Genomic DNA, 19,632 nt, shown 5'->3' with positions numbered 1-19,632 from the left:
CACCGGAGATAAAGTGGGACAATGCGGAGGAAAGGAGCTTTTCCTCCGCTGCTCTCTCCGTGAATATGCCCCGTGCAACATGGAGAGGCGGGGGGAGGCAGGGGGATCCTCCCACACCGTGCAGCGGACTCTAAAGGAGACTTTTAGTGTCAATAACGACGACAATGGCACCTGACCAAACGTCCGTATTTTTCCAGATGGGAGTGAGAATGTGTGTTGGAAGCTTCTTAATCTTTTTATTTTGGTGCCGTCACGCATCTTGGAGTGAGAAAAAAACATGAATAATAGGCTATATTGTTTTACAGATATGCTACAGTGTGTATTGAAGTCACTTACTTCTTTTTCTAGTTTTTGTCCAGACATGTTTGTGCTGTATGAACATTAATTGTAGAAAGATATTTAGAATTATAGCTTATATAGATTTGTGGATATGGTTGTAAAACATATTCTCTCATTATGAGTAAGGGTTTGAAATTAAGCCTAGTCCTTAGGGTAAATTGCCCGAGGAACATGAATTCCCTCTGCTCACTTTTAAGGCAAAGTAATAAATAATAAAACATTTTATTTATATAGTGCTTTACAGGCTACTCAAAGACACTTTACAGTACAACCAGCACATTTAGCACATAAAAACAGATACAGCAATAAAACCAACACAAAACAAGCATATTAAAAGCAATTCAAACTTTGTAAAAATGACTAGTTGGCCCTAAGTAGATCTTTTTAAATCCTTACGCATTGTTTTGTCTGTTGGACTTTTTCTCTCTGTCTGATAACAACAGCCGTATTTCCCTTTTTGCATATTATATGTTTCACCTCCTCGTCATTTTCCATTAACAGCTGCTGCTCAGCGGGTTAAACATATGCCGCACGCGTCTTCTCCATTTCTGCATCAGTAAATCTGTGATCGATACCGTGGTCTATTTAAAAAAGCCCTGAACGTGCACTTATCCCAGCTATCTACACCTGGCTTGACATAGCTTCACCTTCTCATCCTGGCTCGGCAAACGTGCAGCCGATTAAGCCGCGATGAGCGGACCACACTAAGTCAAGCTGCGCTTTTTCAGTTATCCTGGATTTCTTCATTCTACTTTTGTGCAACAGGCCCCTGGGTTCTGGCACTTGTCAGATTTAAATCATCTAAATAAACCAGACAGCAGAAGTGTTTTTTTTTCTCTCTCAAGATACTTTAACTTTATTAATAAAGAAAATGTGATATACAGTAAAATCTTCATTTTTTCAGCTTTGGTTAAGAAAGGAACATACAGACGTTACGGTGCAGGCCATACATAACACACTATGCTTTTAAACTAGAGCCTGAGCCACTGATGGAGCAACTGGCTGTGTCAGCCATATAGGCTCCACTGTTTCTGCTGATTTTGTGTGAAGCTGTGCATTCCTGTTCAGCTGGAATTAAGAGGAGGCAATTCTAAAATTTCTGTAAATGACCTTGCAGTGTGCACTCTTACATCTTTTACCTGCTCGGCATGAGCTTAACAAAGCCAATTCTCTCCTTCTGTGTTTATTTAAGTATCCTTGGTTAGTTTTTTAAAAATTCTATTCTTTGTTAGCATACTCTTATGAAAGTTAGAGGATGCATATTTCCAGCCAACAATCCTGTTGAAAGGGCAGCAACATTTCACCTATTGTACACTCAGACAAATCTCTTTCAATTGCAAAACTGCACAAAACTCAGCTCAATAGGAAATGTGGCACTACAAACTGTGTATTGATAATCATTTGCTATTAGAACACGAACATGTAAAACTCTTTGGATAACACCTGCATTCTATATATATGGTGGAGCAACACTGGCCAAAGTCGAAAAATATTTGAAATGTCAAAAACAGAAAATGTTGATTTTTGATGCGTGATAACATAGAAGAAAATCCCAAACACAAAATAATGTTGAAGAAATATGTTGCAGGTTACTCTTTACAGTGTAGAGAGTAATGGATTACATGGGCTTCTACTGTTGATTAATATATCAGTAACTTTTCAAAAATCTTTTTAGCCCAACAGGTGACTTAAAGGGTTACAGATTTTCAACCAAAACTTTTCCAGATGACCAGTAATGTTCCTAGTCTGATTACCTGATGTAGAATGATAATAGGGACTAGGAATATGGGAAAGATGTTGAAACTGATTTAGAATTTCATCTGAGTTGACACCACCGCTATGTAGACAATGCTGAGGATGAGGATGCCGAAGCCAAGTGCCAGGGCCACGTGGTTCAGTATCCGGGCCATCCTGCTGCTCCGCTCTGCCCCCAGCTGGTCCCCAATGTGGTTGGATTCACGGGTCTGACGGTGAGAAAAATATTTAAAATGAGATATGGGGTAAGTTAAAAAAAATTATATCAAACTAAGGTTTCTTTTTTAAACATAAGGTAATGATCTGAATGACAACCAGACGTGCATTAGAGTGCGGATCGGGCCGCATCTTTCTGTCCGAGCCCGGCCAGCATCCGACAGAGCAGTTACCGAACCCGGCCCGAGCCCGACAGGCATTAAGATATTAATGTCTGAGCCCGACCCGAGCCTGACACATTTAAAATCTGTTTTTTTTCCTCATACTAATGACACATATGTTTGTTTGTGTGGAAAGCCCGCTTTTATTAGGCATCAGCGCACACAGGCGCGCACCTACATAATAAGCTTTTTTAAATTTAAAATGTTTAATGCCTTATCGCGCTGATGTGACCGAGCCCGACCCTACCCCATTTCTTAATATCTGTACTCGGTTCGGGTATCCATCCTCTAATCTGCATCTCATTATAAAAGTAACTGAGCTCAACAGCGGCCACTGTGGCCACCAGTGGCAATTAGGGCTGGGCGATAGGGAGAAAATCAGATATCACGATATTCTTGACCAAATACCTCAATATCGACATTGCGGCGATATTCTAGGGTTGACAATTGGTGCTCTAACAAAATATCTTCACACTTAGATTTTAGATAAATAATCAACAGTAATGTGGACATAATGTCTAAGTGGGGAAAAGGCAAATAATAGAACAGCTAGAACAGTCTGGTAAGTTCAGAAAAGTACATCACTTTACTGTAATGCAGTAAAAAATCATATCGATATAAACGATGCACCGGTGCAACCTAGGACAATTTTTAGTCGCACCCTTGCAAATTGTGGTCGCACTCTAGAGCCCTGATTGCCCAGCCCTAGTGGCAACAACAGGAAAGTGGTACATTTGCTAAAACGTAGTGCAACGGTAGCACAAGTAGAGAAGGACGTTTGGTAACGTTAGCCAGCATGTGCTACTATGGCTGCGGGAAGTGGGGGTGCTGGGGGTGCTGCACCCCCTATTGGCGAGAGGGAGATAAAAAAAAAAAAAATTTATTAAAAATATTTTGCACAATTTATAAATTCCTTATGAATATTTTAGGAAATGATTTTGACACACGTAGGCTATTACGTGTATTTTGGATTTTAATTTCATTATTTTGAGGCCTAATCAACACAGGTTTGGAAGTTACGTTGTCAACGTCAGGCAGGCAGGTTAGTGGTCGCCGAGTAAAGAGGTTTCCTGCTCGTTCCATGCAGCATACATCCATCCATGGCAGCAGCAGACTAGTACATTTACATTTTTGTCTAATGACAGAAACAAGGAGGAAATATGGCACAGAAACGGGTTTCGGATTTTTTTGGAAAACCACCACCAGTGAAGAAGAACACTAGTACCACAACCATGACAACGGTGCCAACTCTGCCTGCAGTTGCACCGGCAGGCCCAGCCCTAGCACCTGCAACCGTGATTGGATTAGACGAGCCCTTCCAGCCAACATCCAGTTTCAAATTTCCTGCACGGCGTTGTGGTAATGAAATATTCTCACGTTCTGTGGCACCGGCTTGGTTTGCTAGATGGCAGTGGCTGCATTATGTGGAAGAGACTGATCATATTTTGTGTTTTCTTTGTCTGAAAGCAGTCGGAAAAAAAGTCATACCTAGAGACAAATTTAAGAAAGACAACCCCTTCGTGAATGCCGGCTTTTCAAATTGGCGTAAAGCCACTGAAAAATTTGACAGCTCCTCCGTCGGACGACAGCACGGAACGCACCGAACAGACTCGAGTCACTGACCTCGCCAGACTGTCAAACACCCGATAATCGGGTTGGGTCAAGGTCAATGAGTCTTTATTATCCCCGAGGGGCAATTTGTTGTGCAGCAATAGAATGAACATAAACAACACATAAGCCATACAAACAACAGACACTATCAATAAAGGGCACAAATAGATACATACTACACAGAAGTCCACGTCTCACATTGAATTATTAACAAACCCTATAGCAGCAGGAACAAAAGAGTTTTTGTGTCTGTTTGTCCTGCATTTAGGCAGACAGAATCTGCGGCCAGACGACAACAACATGAAGTAGCTGTTCAGGGGGTGGCTGATATCAGCCAGGACTGACTGGGCCTTCTTCAGGGTCTTTGTCTCATATAGCGATTTTAAGTCAGTCAGAGAGTTGTGGGAAATTTTGCCACACACTTTAGTTATGTATTGCAGCCTGTTTTTGTTTTTAAGAGTGAGGGACCCAAACCAGCTCACAAAGGCAAAAGAAAGAATAGTTTCAATAAAACAACAATAAAACATCCTCATAAAGGTCTTATCGACATTAAAATTGCGAAGTTTACGATAAAAAAACATGTGCTGGTGTGATTTTTTACAGACAGTGTCAACTTGAGGCTCGAAGGTGAGTTTGTCGTCTATTATAATACAGAGGTATTTGTATTGCTTCACTACTTTGATAGCTTGATCGTTAATAAGGGTGGGAGAGAGGGTGGGGGGATTCTTCCTAAAGTCGATCAGCATTTCTTTAGTTTTTGCCACGTTAATGTTCATAAAGGATGATTTGCACCACTCTGTAAAATCATTTAAGGTAGCGCCATACTCAGGGTCGTTGTGCGTCAGCAGCGACACTATTACCGAGTCGTCAGCGAACTTAATGATATGACGCCTGGTGTGCTGGCTTTGGCATGCATTTGTATATAAAATAAATAAGATCGCGGAGAGGATGCAGCCCTGGGGGGAACCGGTGGAGGAAAAGAGAACATCGGATAAGATGCTATTCACTCTCACGCGTTGAGACCTGTGAGTTAAAAAGATCATCAGCCAACAGATAAGACTAGGATCAATATTAAAAGTATTCTTTAAGATCCCTGCCAAAATATGTGGTTGAATGCAATTAAAGGCTGAAGAAAAATCAATAAAAAGCAGCCGCACAAAGCTCTTTGCACCCTCAAGATGGATATAGATCAAGTTAAAAAGAGTACATGCTGCATCTTCCACTCCCCGTTTTGGTCTGTAGGCGAATTGAAGCGGGTCTAATAGATCCTGTACAGAGTTCAAAAGTTCGTCTTTCACGATCTTCTCTAACGTCTTCATAATAAGGGACGTGAGTGCCACAGGCTTAAAGTCATTAAAAGACTCTGGAGCCTTATTTTTAGGCACCGGGACAATAATTGAGTTTTTCCAAAGGTTAGGAACGGTGTGGAGATGTAAGGACATTTTGAAAATAAAACAAAAAATATCTGCCAGCTGTTCAGCACAGTTCTTTAATATACGGCCTCCAATGCCATCAGGGCCAGGACTTTTGGTGTGTCAGGGCCATTAAACGCGTCACTGCAGCTTACCCCACTCTCCTGACTACACTGCATGAGCTGAAGGATGACAAGAGTGTCAGGGGGACAGCAGAGCAAAGATCAGGGGACTACAAACAGGCTTTAAAAGGGAGAACATATTTCGGTCTTTATGCTGCCATGCCCTGTTCGAACCCTGTGAAGCAGTTGCCACAAGCCTACAGAGTGCCACAGCAAGTGCGCAAGGTGCACTGGAATGCACAGGTGTGCTGAGAGAACAAATAGCCACACTCCGGGATGATGCAGTTGTGGACCAGCTGATCCGCAAGGTTGAAACCTGCATTGCATGCATCACAAACCTCCCTGAAAATGCCAGACACCACCACCCCTAGAGTGAGCAAAACCCCAGCTCGCCTTCACCAAACTAGAGAGCCAGAGGCAGTGGCGCATGGCGCACAAACAGTGGATTGGCGACGTAGCTTTTTCGAGGCTTGATTGATGTGATATCGGCGGAGCTGGACAGAAGATTTGATCAGGCCAGTATGAAGCTTGCCGCAAAGCGAGAGAGGGCTGTTATCAAAGCAGCAGAGGGAAGGAGCGTCAATCTGGAGGCCCTTCAGCTCCCGGGGGAGCTTGACACAGACCGCTTTGAACTCTAGCTCAAAATGCTTAGGCCAAGCATCGCCAAGCAGCTTGCCGATGTCACAAAAGACAGAGGGTCTAAGTGTGTCACAGTCCAAGATGTAGCATCATGTTTGGCAAAGCTCCAGCCACAAACAAGAGCCATGTTTTCAGAGACAGAAAAACTGATCGAGTTATGTCTGTGCCTAACCATCTCCGTGGCCTCATCCGAGCGCACTTTCTCCACCCTGCGTCTTTTGAAGACATGGGTACGCAGCACCATGACCCAGAAAAGACTCACACACCTTTCGCTGATGCATGCCCACACAGACATTCTGAACTCCCTGGACATTCGTCCCCTAATGAGAGACTTTATCTCCACGACCCCAGAGCGCACCTCGACATTTGGACACCTGTAACCAGGGCACTCTGGCTGTAGCTCAAAGTAAGAGCATGGTGCCGCTGCGCTTGTAGCATTTATTTTTTAGACAAGTGGGATCAGCTTTGTAAGTAGTACACTATAGTATTTCTGCAAGGTGGTGGGGATGGAGATGGAGAGTGTTATTTTGATCGTGTGTTCTTTGCGTAATGGATGTGGAGAACTGTTAAATAACGTTTAAATAGTCAGAGATTATTTCCTTGTGGTTTGTGTAAAAAGGTTGGAGATGGAGACAGAAAGTGTTATTTTGTGCGTGTGTTCTTTGCATAATGGATGTGGAGAAATGTTCAATAACGTGCTTAAATAGTCAGAGATTATTTCCTTGTGGTGACATAAACGTGCAGTGACTCAGGTTCATGCCAGCTGACCAAATCGATTGCATTGTTATAGCGTTATTGTGAAGTTGAATTAATATTATATGTTGTATGTAAATACTTGTATGTATATCCGGAGTTGTAACAGAAGTAATTCCCCCCTGGGATTATTAAAGTATTTCTGATTCTGCTTCTGATTAATAGCGCATATATATGTCTGTGTGTTTCAGACCCTGGCTGTGTGCACTGAAGTGTATATGACAATAAAATAGTGAATCTCAATGTATTTATTTTAAAATGTATTTTAAATAGGCCTATAGGCTCATAGGTTTTTTGTCCAAAAAACACACATTTTTCACAGCACCCTCTGTTCAAAATTACTTCCAGCGGCCCTGTGTGCTACTGGTTATACCAGACGGAGTAGGGCTGAAGCAATGAACCCTGTGAGTATGTTTTCCTTAAGAATTCAATACTTTTTATTTTAAAAGTTACACAGTAACCGTTGTCCGGTACTGGACCGAATGACCGGTTGAAATAACTCCCTCTAAACAATTTGAATTTTGTTAAAATAGGCTACAGTGATTTTCATATATTTCATTCTAATTAAACAATGAACAACCGTGTTTTATTCATTAAAAAAAATTACCATAGCGTATGTGATAAAGGAAAAAACTACATGTCGCGCTCTGATTGAATGCAGTAGACTACCATAGGTTTACAAACTACAAACTACGACAAGCTTCTCCGGGAACCATCACCTTATCGTGGTGGAGAGGTTTGTGTGTCCCTATGAACCTGAGGGCTGTGTTGTCTGGAGCTTTGTGCTCCTGGTAGGGTCTCCCAAGGCAAAGTGGTCTCAGGTGAGGGGCCAGACAAAGAATGGTTCAAAAATCCTATGAAAAATCGAGGAAGGGATGAAGTGACCCTGCCCGGAGGAAGCCCGGGGCCCCCGTCTGGAGCCAGGCCCAGATGGAGGGCTCGTCAGCGAGCGTCTGGTGGCCGGGTTTGCCACGGAGCCCGGTCGGGCACAGCCCGAAAAAGCTACGTGGCGGACATCCCTCCATCCCATGGGCCCACCACCTCTGGGAGGAACCGCTGGGGTCGGGTGCGCTGCCACATGGGTGGCAGTGAAGGTCAGGGGCCTCGACAGACCAGACCCGGGCAGCAGAGGCTGGCTCTGGGGACGTGGAATGTCACCTCTCTGTGGGGGAAGGAGCCGGAACTTGTGCGGGAGGTGGAGCGCTACTGGTTAGATCTGATAGGGGTTGGACTCTTTTCTTCTCCGGAGTTGCCCAGGGTGTGAGGCGCCGGGCGGGTGTGGGGATACTCACAAGCCCCCGGCTGAGCTACGTTGGAGTTTAACCCGGTGGACGAGAGGGTCGCCTCCCTACGCCTGCGGGTTGTGGGGGGGAAAACTCTGACTGTTGTTTGTGCATATGCACCAAACAAGAGTTCGAGTATTCGGCCTTCTTGGAGACCTTGAGTGGAGTCCTGCATGGGGCTCCAGTCGGGGACTCCATAGTTCTGCTGGGGGACTTCAACGCGCACGTGGGCAATGATGGAGACACATGGAGAGGCGTGATTGGGAGGAACGGCCTCCCTGATCTAAACCAGAGTGGTTGTTTGTTGTTGGACTTCTGTGCTAGTCATGGATTGTCTATAACGAACACCATGTTCGAACATAGGGATGCTCATAAGTGTACTTGGTACCAGAGCACCCTAGGCCAATGGTCAATGATTGATTTTATAATCATTTCATCTGATCTGAGGCCGTATGTTTTGGACAGTCGGGTGAAGAGAGGGGCGGAGCTGTCAACCGATCACCATCTGGTGGTGAGTTGGGTCAGGGGGTGGGGAAAGACTCTGGACAGACCTGGTAAGCCCAAACGGGTAGTGCGGGTAAATTGGGAACGTCTGGAGGAGGCCCCTGTCCGACAGACTTTCAACTCACACCTCCGGCGGAGCTTTTCGTGCATCCCTGTGGAGGCTGGGGGCATTGAACCCGAGTGGACAATGTTCAAAGTTTCCATTGCTGAAGCTGCGGTGAGGAGCTGTGGTCTTAGGGTCTTAGGTGCCTCAAGGGGCGGTAACCCACGAACACCGTGGTGGACACCGGTGGTCAGGTGGTTGACCTCAACTGAGGAGGTAATAGGGCGGTGGAAGGAGCACTTTGAGGAACTCCTAAATCCGACTAATACGCCCTCTAAAGGCTGGGTCATGACCGAAAGAACAAGATCCAGGGTACAAGCGGCCGAAATGGGTTTCCTCAGGAGGGTAGCTGGCGTCTCCCTTAGAGATAGGGTGAGAAGCTCAGTTATCTGTGAGGAGCTCGGAGTAGAGCCGCTGCTCCTTTGCGTCGAAAGGAGCCAGTTGAGGTGGTTCGGGCATCTGGTAAGGATGCCCCCTGGGCACCTCCCTAGGGAGGTGTTCCAGGCACGTCCAGCTGGGAGGAGGCCTTGGGGGAGACCCAGGACTAGGTGGAGGGATTATATATCTAACCTGGCCTGGGAACGCCTCGGGATCCCCCAGTCGGAGCTGGTTAATGTGGCCCGGGAAAGGGAAGTTTGGGGTCCTCTGCTGGAGCTGCTACCCCCGCGACCCGACCCCGGATAAGCGGATGAAGATGGATGGATGGATGGATGGAAACTACGACAAGCGAGCGGGAAAGTCCAAGCCCAAGCCATGGCGAAACAGGGAAATATTGCAAATTACTTTATAAAACCAAGCAACAGCCGGTCTAACGTGAATTAAGCCAAGAAATTGCCAGAGAGGACGAGTCAACACCAGCTACAGCCCCTCTCATTAACGTAAATGACACAAACGCACATCCAGATGCCATATATGATGACAGCTCTCCGCAGTTACGGAGGCTTGACTTTCTGTGACAGTCACAGTAACAGTAACAGTCTGCGAGGTGCTTATTGGGATTACGGTGAAGTCTATCCGGAGTGGGTCACACTGGCCAAAGTAGCAATGTTTCCCCTACCATTGTTTTCTCCCCTGAAAGAATGACAAAATTATATAATTACGCTATATATTCCAAAAAAATAAACAACAAAAAACAAATGCGCGGGATAAAGCTGTTTTCACACAAACAGGCAATTCGCTTCTCGTTCCTCGCCTTAAAAGTTCAATTAATTTGAACTTAGGCTGGCTACATTGCGGGGCGGACGTTCAACACTACACTTTCACTATAATGAATGAAACTGGCTACAGCGGGCAGAGAGCAGCGCGTAAACGGTGCGTATGCACCGCGGAGATCCACTCTACAAGTGTAAAAACAGGACAGTCTTCTATTTATGTTTTTTACGTCAGGTGGGTGTGGCCCTTTTACACAGAAATAGATCATAAAGTGTCTATATATTCCTTTTAAAATTAAACTACTGATATACTGGAAACAACTTAATGACAGTGAGCGTAATCGCAGTTTCATTTCGAGAGATCTGTTTTTATTTCTTGTTTCCCTCACATGCTTCCTCTGATAACAGCTGACAGTAGATTGATGTATCACAGCGCTCTCTGTCTCGCCTGTGACACAATCCTACGCCGTGTGTGCCCAGCAGGTGTAACCAGTTAAAACATACATTCCGCGGCACATACGCTCCGCTAACGGTCCAAATACATTACGTATTGTGCTAGTGGTCACACAGTGAACACAGTCGCACAGTTTGGACACCCTTTTAGCTCTGCTTTTGGTTTCCACCAACTCCTGGGGGAATATCAGGCTCTGTGACAGCCTCTTGAAGTAAAATTAGATGAATCGTCCTGACAGTAAAAAAGGGGAGACATGCCGGAAAACAAGCAATTTAGTGGGAATGCAAACAATCACTGCTTGCAGCAACTTTTCAAAGAATTATTGAGCTTTTCATAAACATACATATCTTTGAAGACTTGACCCTGGACTAACAGCCATGTCTGTCAGTCAGTCGGTCAGAGTGCAGTCAATTTGAAGCACATACTGTACCTTCCCTTTTCATACAATACAAACTAAGCAGGTAAACCCAGCTTTAATTCCTTATTTATAAAAGATTAAATACAAAGTCAAAACAAACTCTAACGCTCACTCCCACACCTCTATTGTGTATACAACTGAATGCGTGTGTGTGTGTGTGTGTGTGTGTGTGTGTGTGTGTGTGTGTGTGTGTGTTTTGTAGGTGTCGTGAGAAGGCCCTGTCTGCTGTAGTAAAGCTGGTCATGATTACCAGCAGCTGTCTGGCTCGCTTTCAGTCTCTGCTCTGTGTTCTGCTGCAAAAACTGTGGCTCTATCCACACGGGCATTCACGATTTATATACAGGATGATGTCCCAATCCAACACTTGGTTCTCTTCTTTCACTACTGCAGGAAATCCCGTAGGCGGTACACACAAATCAAAGGCTGATTTCAGTAAGTGAAAGTGAATTTATAACCGTCGATAAGCCCTGTGCAGTTCCTCTGAGTGACTTCTCCCTTAACAGCCATAATCCCGGCCAAGAGAATGTGCGTGACTAATTTATCCTCAACACCAAAGTGTTATGGGCAGCTCTCTCTCTGTTTCTCCTGTTTTGGGTGTTTTTGTTCTCTGTTTGTCTGTGTGTATCTGTGTTTTTCCACCTGGGGCCCTGTTTCAGGAAGGAGGTTTAACAAACTCTGAGTCTAACCCTGATGTCTGAGTTGATTTACCCTGAGATGGGAAACTCAGAGTTTTCGGTTTCAGAACAGCTGATATGAGTTGGTTCAATCAATTCAGAGTATGTTCACGCGTGTGCACCACCACAATAAAAAGGCAGTATGAATGGAGCCATGATACTAAGATTCACCATGGTAACAACCACAAACAAACGGGTCGGCGGAAATACTTGTGCGCACAAACAGCGAGTTTGAACATGCATTTCGTTAAAAAAGCAAGACAGCGGCTGCTGCTGCTGCAAAAGAGAGAGAATTGGTGTGGGAGAAAATTGCTGCTGGAGTCAATGCGTAAGCATTAACAGTGTATTAATTTCATATTTAATCACAGTTAACTTATAATATTACTGGTGAAAACTGGAATTGTATTACACCTATAATTTCATTTGGGTGCAATCCTGCGGGCGAAAAAGTAAGCTAGGCCTACTACTATATCCCATTCTGAGGCTGCAGCACCATGATCATTAACAGAACTATAATGTATAATAATTTATTTCTTTTTAATGGCTCTCACTGGTTTGTGTCCAGGGAACAACTACAAAAAACGTTTCAGAGCGAGTCACACTTTTCTGACGGCTACAGTTGCTTTACTATTACAGTATGATCCGCATCACCAATAAAGAAAAATGCCGTTTGCGAAAAACGTAATGCGACACAAAGAATCTGCTGGGATGTTAAAGCATGTCCACGATGGTGGATGTTAGTGATATTAGGACGGATAAGTTAGGCCTATCTACATATCTGATGGACTGTGAAAAAATGTGGAAATGAAAATACATTTAGTCGGGACTCAATATCATCTCCCGACGTAAACTCTCTGTGAAGTAATACAGCTTTTTCATCAACGGGATCATCGACAAAAGGACATGACATGTTTGAGAAAAAAACGTTTTATAATCTGCCTAACAATAAGTTTTATTTATTAAGTTTTTATTCATGCAGATAACAAACTGCATTAAAATGCGCCTGATACAGAATGAATGAATGAATGAGGAAATCCCTCAGTCTCCTCCCTCTGACACTGTATGAGAGGGAGGAGACTGAGAGAAACTTGAGGTTTAATGAAGAAAACCTGCTCCCGACCAGGTTAGGTTCACAGACTCAGTTACCATAGTAACTAACTCTAAGGTTAAGTTACCTCTCTTTCTGAAACGGAAAACCCCGTTTCCCTCATCTCAGGGTTAACAAACTCAGAGTTTTCACTAAACCTGCTTTCTGAAACGGACCCCTGGAGTGCTGGTGTGTTCAGAGGAAAGTAGGTCAAGGGGCGTGGCCGAATCAACACTGCACAGCCGCTACAACATTCATTCCAGCAATACTTAAACCCGGGCTGATCACCTCTTCAGCGCCAGTTCGTTATCGTTGTGTCCGAGTTGTCTTGTGCACCCTAGCTTTTGTCTTTGTTCTCCTGAGCTCATACTTACCCTGTGTTTCTGTCCAGTGACCGCTCAGACCTGCTGCCTCCTCCGCTGTGCCTACAAGCTTCCAGCCTCACCGTCCAGCCTTATCATCCACCTGTGGAAACTTCTGTGAACTCTTCCCTGCCTGTCCGCCTCGAGTCTCATACGACCTGGAACCTTCCCCCTCGGCTTGCCTCAGTACTCGGACCAGCCAGGAGATTCCCCGCTCAGACAAAATCCACACTGTATCTCTGAGTACTATTTTGTTCATTAAAATCTTTACAAACTGCTTTCATTGTCTGTGTGTGAAATCTCTGTGTTCTGGGTCAGAACAAGCCCCTAACACAGTAGTCAGAAACACTCAGCAGAGCTCTGCTTGTAGCTCAATGATTAAAAAATGTATGCCACATTTTAAGTAAATACTGCAACTAGCACAGGCTAATGCTACATACATTTAAAATGGTAAGTGAAAGCATGGCAGATTACAGAATTATCAAGCCATTAGTTTCACAGAAGTGTCAAGTCAGTTAGATAAAGAATAACTCTTAATCATTTTCATGAGGTTTTCTAAGAAGAATTTTGCAATTGGGTACTAATGATAAAAAAAATAGAGACAGAGTTCGATGGGTTAACTTCAAAATAATTAATTCCAATTATTACCTAGAGCGGCTTGTACAACAAGTCAGCTGAGCATTCAAAAATAAGGAACCTGTCCACAGACAAGAATACAATTTCACCTATATTGAGAGTTCCGATAATTAATAAACAATGAATTAATATGTACTTGGGTTAATGGTGTTTTTCTTCCAAGCAGTACCAAGAACAAGAAGAACACAAGTTTTCTCAGGAAACTTCTAGGAAATTATTAGAAAAATGTAGTTTAACAGAGTTCTTCAGGAAATAAAAGGGGAGAGACCTAAGGATGATGTAATAAACTTACACCAAATAAAAAAAGAATGCAGACTGAATCCTCTTAGAATAAAAAAGAATTCTGAATGTAAAAAAGTTTTATATCACAGGCTGTGTTATACAAACAAAATAAAAGCCCTTGCCTCGGGTGGATGTAAAAGCTTCTCTAGAATTATAGCTTGAAAGTATCATATCCATGAATCATATTGTACAGACTGGTGCCTAAATTGTTTTTGATGCTTTTTGCAGATTGGCTCAGCTTTTGTGCTGCTGCCTGATTGACTTCCTGCCTGCAGTATTACATGTGTGTTCTGTCTCTGAGAGTGGGCCTGTGTGGTTGTCAGTGTCTGTCTGCAGTTTGAGTCATAGTGAGGAAGGATGGAAATTACAGGGCAGGGGGGCTGATATTTGTGAGAAAATCGCAGAGGGCAGAACTCAATACGTAGAGCTGATGAAAGACAGGATGGAACTGATACCAAAAGCCTATCGGGCCTTTCTCACACACAGAGACAAAAAGAAAGTCATGATGGTGGAAGAGTCAGGCTTGTTAATGCAATATGGTAAAATTGACCATTTGCCAAAACATTTTACGACATCTCATCCAAACATCCGCCACCCCCTACTTTCATTCCCACAGTTTAACCCCTGACTCAGCCCGAAGCCTTCACCTGATTGGCTGATGGCGAGGTCAACGGGGGAAATATATTCCACTCTGTGACACTGCTCTCTGTACCTGTGGTTGACATACGTGTATACCTGTTTTCGTCCATACAGTTACATACACAGATGCAGGGACACAGGCTCTATGTTCTGCAGGTATTTTTTAGGTAACCAGGGCTCAAGTGGCTTGTTGTTGCTTATGTAGCCTAAATAGACATAGCCTCAAGGCCTCAAGGCCAAGGGTAGGTCTTTAAAATCCCCCATCTGGAATTTTGTATAGTCTGGCTCTCTGGGGTGACACCCACACAAGAGAAAAAAAGACACTACAAGTTGTTATCAGCATGGGCGAAACACTGGATATATTTAAACAATCATCATGAAAGGCCAGACGTCACAGTGTTTTATAGCTTTAATTTGTGGATTACTCAGTCAGTTCACCTTAAAGCTGCAGCAATCAATATTTTTATCCCAACAGTGGATCAAATTACACAGAGAACTATCATCCAACTCTTCAGTTCCCTTTAGCTTTATGGTTTTCAGCATCTTTCAGCTCATTGTTTTGGTTTTCTGGCCTGTAACCTAGCTTTCAAATACCTTAATTCCAAGCACAGCAGGCAGCTGTTCTCAGCACACACAAAAAAAATCTGATAAACTATGAAGCCAGCAGTGGCCGGGTTAGCTCAGTTGGTAGAGCAGGCGCACAGGTACAGGTGTATTCTTCAACACAGAAGGGCCAGGGTTCGCGTCCGACCTGGACGATTTCCTGCGTGTCTTTCACATATACATATTTTCTGAGCTAAATGGAGAAAGAATATTGGACTTAAATTCATCAGGACACAAATGTTAAGGCCAATATTAAGGGCACGTCTCCAAATGAGCTGACATTGCTCTGTATGTGTAATAGGCAACTGTTCACCATTAAATCTTTATAAGGTCTTATGTCAGTGTTGTGTTTACAGCAGTTTCTCTGCCCTCCAAAACTGACCAAATCAATCAATCAATTATTTAGACTTAATTAAAATTGATGAATGCAGGTTTAATAAATAAGAATGTAAAATTAGCATTACGTCCAGTGGCTAACTTTAGAGATTTCCACACGTGTCAAAATAATTGTAAACTGTGCTCCTTTTGCTCATGCCTCACGCTTACATGCTCATCAATGATACTGATAATAGCAAGCCTGAAATTCACACTGTGAACAGTGTGAAGAGAGGGATTGTAGAATAATGTTCTTACTATATGCAGATAAATATAATAAGAATGTAAAATGTTTCCATAAGAGACCAAGTGTGTTTTGATGTATGCTTATTTAGCTTAAGCCATAACTATAAGATAGTTAGGGTCACAGTGGCCTCGAGCAAAGTACATTGAGTAATAATAACAAGTGAAACAGGAGCACAATGTACCGCTTCGCGTGAGAGCAAATGAAGACGAGACACAGCACATTGGCCTCGAACCTGGCGGGTGTTGTGTGACGATAGCTGCCCCGGTGCGGAAGAAGACGAGGGGGCCCAAGAAAGAAAGTATAAGAGGTGAGGGGAGAGGTCGGACAGTCTAGAGATACGTGGACCGGCTCTGGCTTTTTGTCTGTTGCTAGGGAAACTGAGTCTCTGCGTGCTTTGTGATCCCATAGATCTGTGTATTGTAACTCCGATGCTTGACTGATTAAACGAATGTATTTGACTTTATCTTATCGTCTTATTTGGCTCTTGCTTAGGATCAATGCAATTCCAATTTAACGAATGCGCGGGGATATATAGCTCTTTTATTTGGAGTCAGACACATTGTCCCAAAAGAGGGGACACAGAGGAGGGAAATCCCCAACAATGGCAAGCTAGCTTGCTTGCTAGGGGGGTAATTGTTTAGTGGTGCAGAGGGTGCAGAGAGAGAGAGAGGTCTATTACGGGCTTTATATTAAAAACCACGGTGTAGGATATTAGTTTAACGTTAGTTTATTTTGCAATGTGTAGGTATGTAGAGATCTTTTAAAAGACATGTTATTGTTGGATAAATATGCCTACACAATTAGTTATGTATATCTTGTTGTACGTTTGCCATCTTATGGACGTAATGTGCAAAGATAGTTATTCCAATAGTTCAAACCTGTGTGTTTTTAGAAGGAACATTCAAGCGTAATTTTTGACCCGTTTTGACAGCTTTATGTGTATTGGATTGATCAGATGAGATGAAAAATGAAAGGAGCCTTGGGTGTGCCTGTCACAGTCATTTGTATGTTTTCCTCACTCTTGTTTCCAAGCTGAACAGCCAATCAGATGAATTGTCTGTTTAGCCAATGGCGGCCCCAAAAACAGGCTGATGAAGGCCGACGGTGCGGGACACACCGCACAGACTAGGCTGACGGTTGGTTGCTTGGTGTGTCAGGGCCTTTAGGAACCCTGCAGAGTGCTGTCTGGATGTTCATCCACTGTCAATAAGAGCTAAGCTGTGAGGAAAAGTTCATGTTTTTAGAAACAAAGGACCATTTGACGACGCTGTCACAAAAGCGAGGAGTGGCTTGGAGCAAGACACACACAGAGCGCTGATGTCTGATCCTGACAAAAGCATCTCTTGTCCGGACACTCCAGTTGCTGCTGTGTTTCAACTCTCAAGTCTTATCCTGAGTCCAGCAAAAAGTTATTCTCATTTACTCCCAATTATAAAAGTCCTCCAAAGTGAGAACTACCAGACAATGGTCGTTTCATTCTAGTTCTATTGTCCAAGTATTGTTTATCTCGAAAAGCTTTAAAAAAGAAAAACTTGTTTGGAAACTGACTTAATGTCACATTAAGTCAGTTTCCAAACAGGTTTGTTTGAGAGGTCACTTTGCCTTCCTGTCCATCGGGGTTGAAATGCCTGAGAGATAATGTTAAGTGAGACAGATTCTAGCAGCCAGCTACTCCCTCTGTTATTTTCTGTCTTGTTTCCGTCTCTGCCTTCTTTTTGGTTTAGCTTTTCAGCTATAAACTTTAATACACACCCAAACAAAAGCATCACTGTCCCTCTTTATCTCTGTCTTCTCTGCTCTCAATCTCAAAATCTGGGCCACTTTCTTTCAGTTCTTCTCCCACTAACTAAGGCACGGTTTCTTCTCCCTCCCACTGTTTCTCTTTCACTTTTCAAGGGAAATCCAGGAGGCTCCCTGTACTGCCCAAGGTTATAATCGTTAACGAAAATGAACGAAATACCGAAAACTAGGTGGGAAAAAGCATTGTCGTAAACTGAAATAAAAATAAAAACGAGGCATTACAAAAAAACGATAACTAATTAAAACTGTAATGTCTGTTTGTAAAACTAACTAAAATAAAATAAAATGATCAAGTAAATGCCCTTAGTTTTTGTCTTTGTCAATGTCTTTCATAGAGCAAATGTTATAACTTTCAGAGTTGACATTTCCGGGGAGCACTGTCGAGCATGGGTAGAGAGTAGATGCGCCGTTGCCAGCTACGACATATTTATCCATTAATTTTGTTTTAAACGTCCGTTTAGCCCGTTGTCTTCCTCCTATTTTGGGTTCGGACTATTTAAGACATCTGCAGATATGTCTGGGAAGGGTTCTACTCGCCAAGAACGCCCAGCTCGAGCTCAAAACCGACATGCTAACGAGAAAGCTAACCAGCCTTCTCTCGCACATGACGGCGACGACGAAGGAGGCCCGTCACTCTCGCAGTTGGTAAAACTTATTGAAAGTTTCAGGGCTGAAACCCGCGGTTCACTGGGCACCCTGCAGTCTACTATAGACACTTTTGGAACACGTCTTACTGAAGTTGAAACTTCCCTGCAAGACTGCGGCGATAAGATTACTGCGCTTGAGGCCAAATGTGAACAGCTAGCGAATTGCAACAAGTTGCTAATGGCTAAATCGGAGGACCTCGAGTCAAGGAGCAGATGACAGAATCTACGTGTTGTGGGTAGAGATGGTCCGATACCATTTTTTGCTTCCCCGATACCGATTCTGATACCTGAACTTGCGTATCGGCCGATACCGAGTACCGATACCAATGTGTCATATATTTTATTATGTTTTAACAACTGTATACTACTATCCCTGTATGGATGTGATAGTATTTATATCTTTGTTGTCAGTCTGGCTCAGGTTAAACTCTTTGTGAAACACAAACAATGAACACCACAGAACTTTCTTTAATTATGTCAGTTATAACGGAAAAAAACATAAATAAACCACTTTAACGTAGATTTTCTTTAGGGCTTTATTACGTGGTATCGGATCGGTGCATTAACTCCAGTACTTCCCGATACCGATACCAGCGTTTTAGGCAGTTGTGGGTGTACCTGAAAACATGGAGGGGCCGCAGGTCACGGCATTTATGACTGACGTTTTTGCCGAGACGCTGGGTATGGAGATCCCTGACGGGCCAGAGATGTTGGATCAGGCACGTCGCCTAGCTTTCCGTCCAGCCTCAGGTCCGAGACCCATGATTGTAAAGGTGCACCATTTCAGAGTGAAGCAGCGCATCCTCCAGCTGGCCAGGGAGAAGGGTCAGCTCACCTTCCGTGGACACGCGGTGCATATCTTCCCTGATTTTACTGCTGAGGTCGCTAAACGGAGAGCATCTTTTACCAACATCAAGCAGAAGCTCCGGGCTGCAGACATCAAATATGGCCTGCTGTTCCCCGTTAGGCTCCAAATCTCATTCAACGGCGGCAAGTACAGCTTCGTTACAGCGGAGGAGGCAGTGAATTCTTACACGGAGACCATAGTCCCGACTCTCCGGGCGGATCGGGTGAACGACGGTACTGGATAACTAAGTTCACAAATCTCTGCCTTTGACAGAGGTGGAAGTTAGGGCTGACACATCAGGCAGATATGTAATTATTAAAGGGATACTCTTTGGAGAAGCCGTCTCCTATTTAAATGTGTATGCCCCCCCCCGGTTCGTCCCTCTGATTTCTACACCAAGGTATTTTGTTTGTTATCTGAGTGGATTGTTGAGTCCTCAGTGATAGCTGGCGACTTTAACTGTTGCCTAAACCCGTGCTTAGATAGATCTAGTAAAACTGTACAGTCTAATA

The 19,632-nt window shown here is 43.7% G+C and overlaps 1 protein-coding gene and 1 long non-coding RNA gene across 2 annotated transcripts in view; one reads left to right on the top strand and one right to left on the bottom strand.

Annotated features, from left to right (window-relative positions):
• Nucleotides 1-542: 542 nt before the first annotated feature.
• The window catches only part of LOC144519966 (uncharacterized), a 35,692-nt gene continuing 16,602 nt past the window's right edge, over nt 543-19,632 (bottom strand). Inside the window, exon 3 of the mRNA XM_078253521.1 lies at nt 543-2,303. Within this exon, the coding sequence (XP_078109647.1) occupies nt 2,148-2,303 (156 nt within the window). The 3' untranslated portion in view covers nt 543-2,147. The remainder of the gene's footprint in view (nt 2,304-19,632) is intronic.
• Nucleotides 11,152-13,318, top strand: LOC144519967 (uncharacterized). The gene is made up of 2 exons (XR_013502160.1): nt 11,152-11,353; nt 13,085-13,318. It is a non-coding gene; the product is annotated as an uncharacterized LOC144519967 (long non-coding RNA).

Source organism: Sander vitreus, chromosome 6, assembly GCF_031162955.1.
Source record: "Sander vitreus isolate 19-12246 chromosome 6, sanVit1, whole genome shotgun sequence".
In the NCBI taxonomy this organism is placed as follows: Eukaryota; Metazoa; Chordata; class Actinopteri; order Perciformes; family Percidae; genus Sander; species Sander vitreus.
This window is presented reverse-complemented; position numbering and strand designations above follow the sequence as displayed.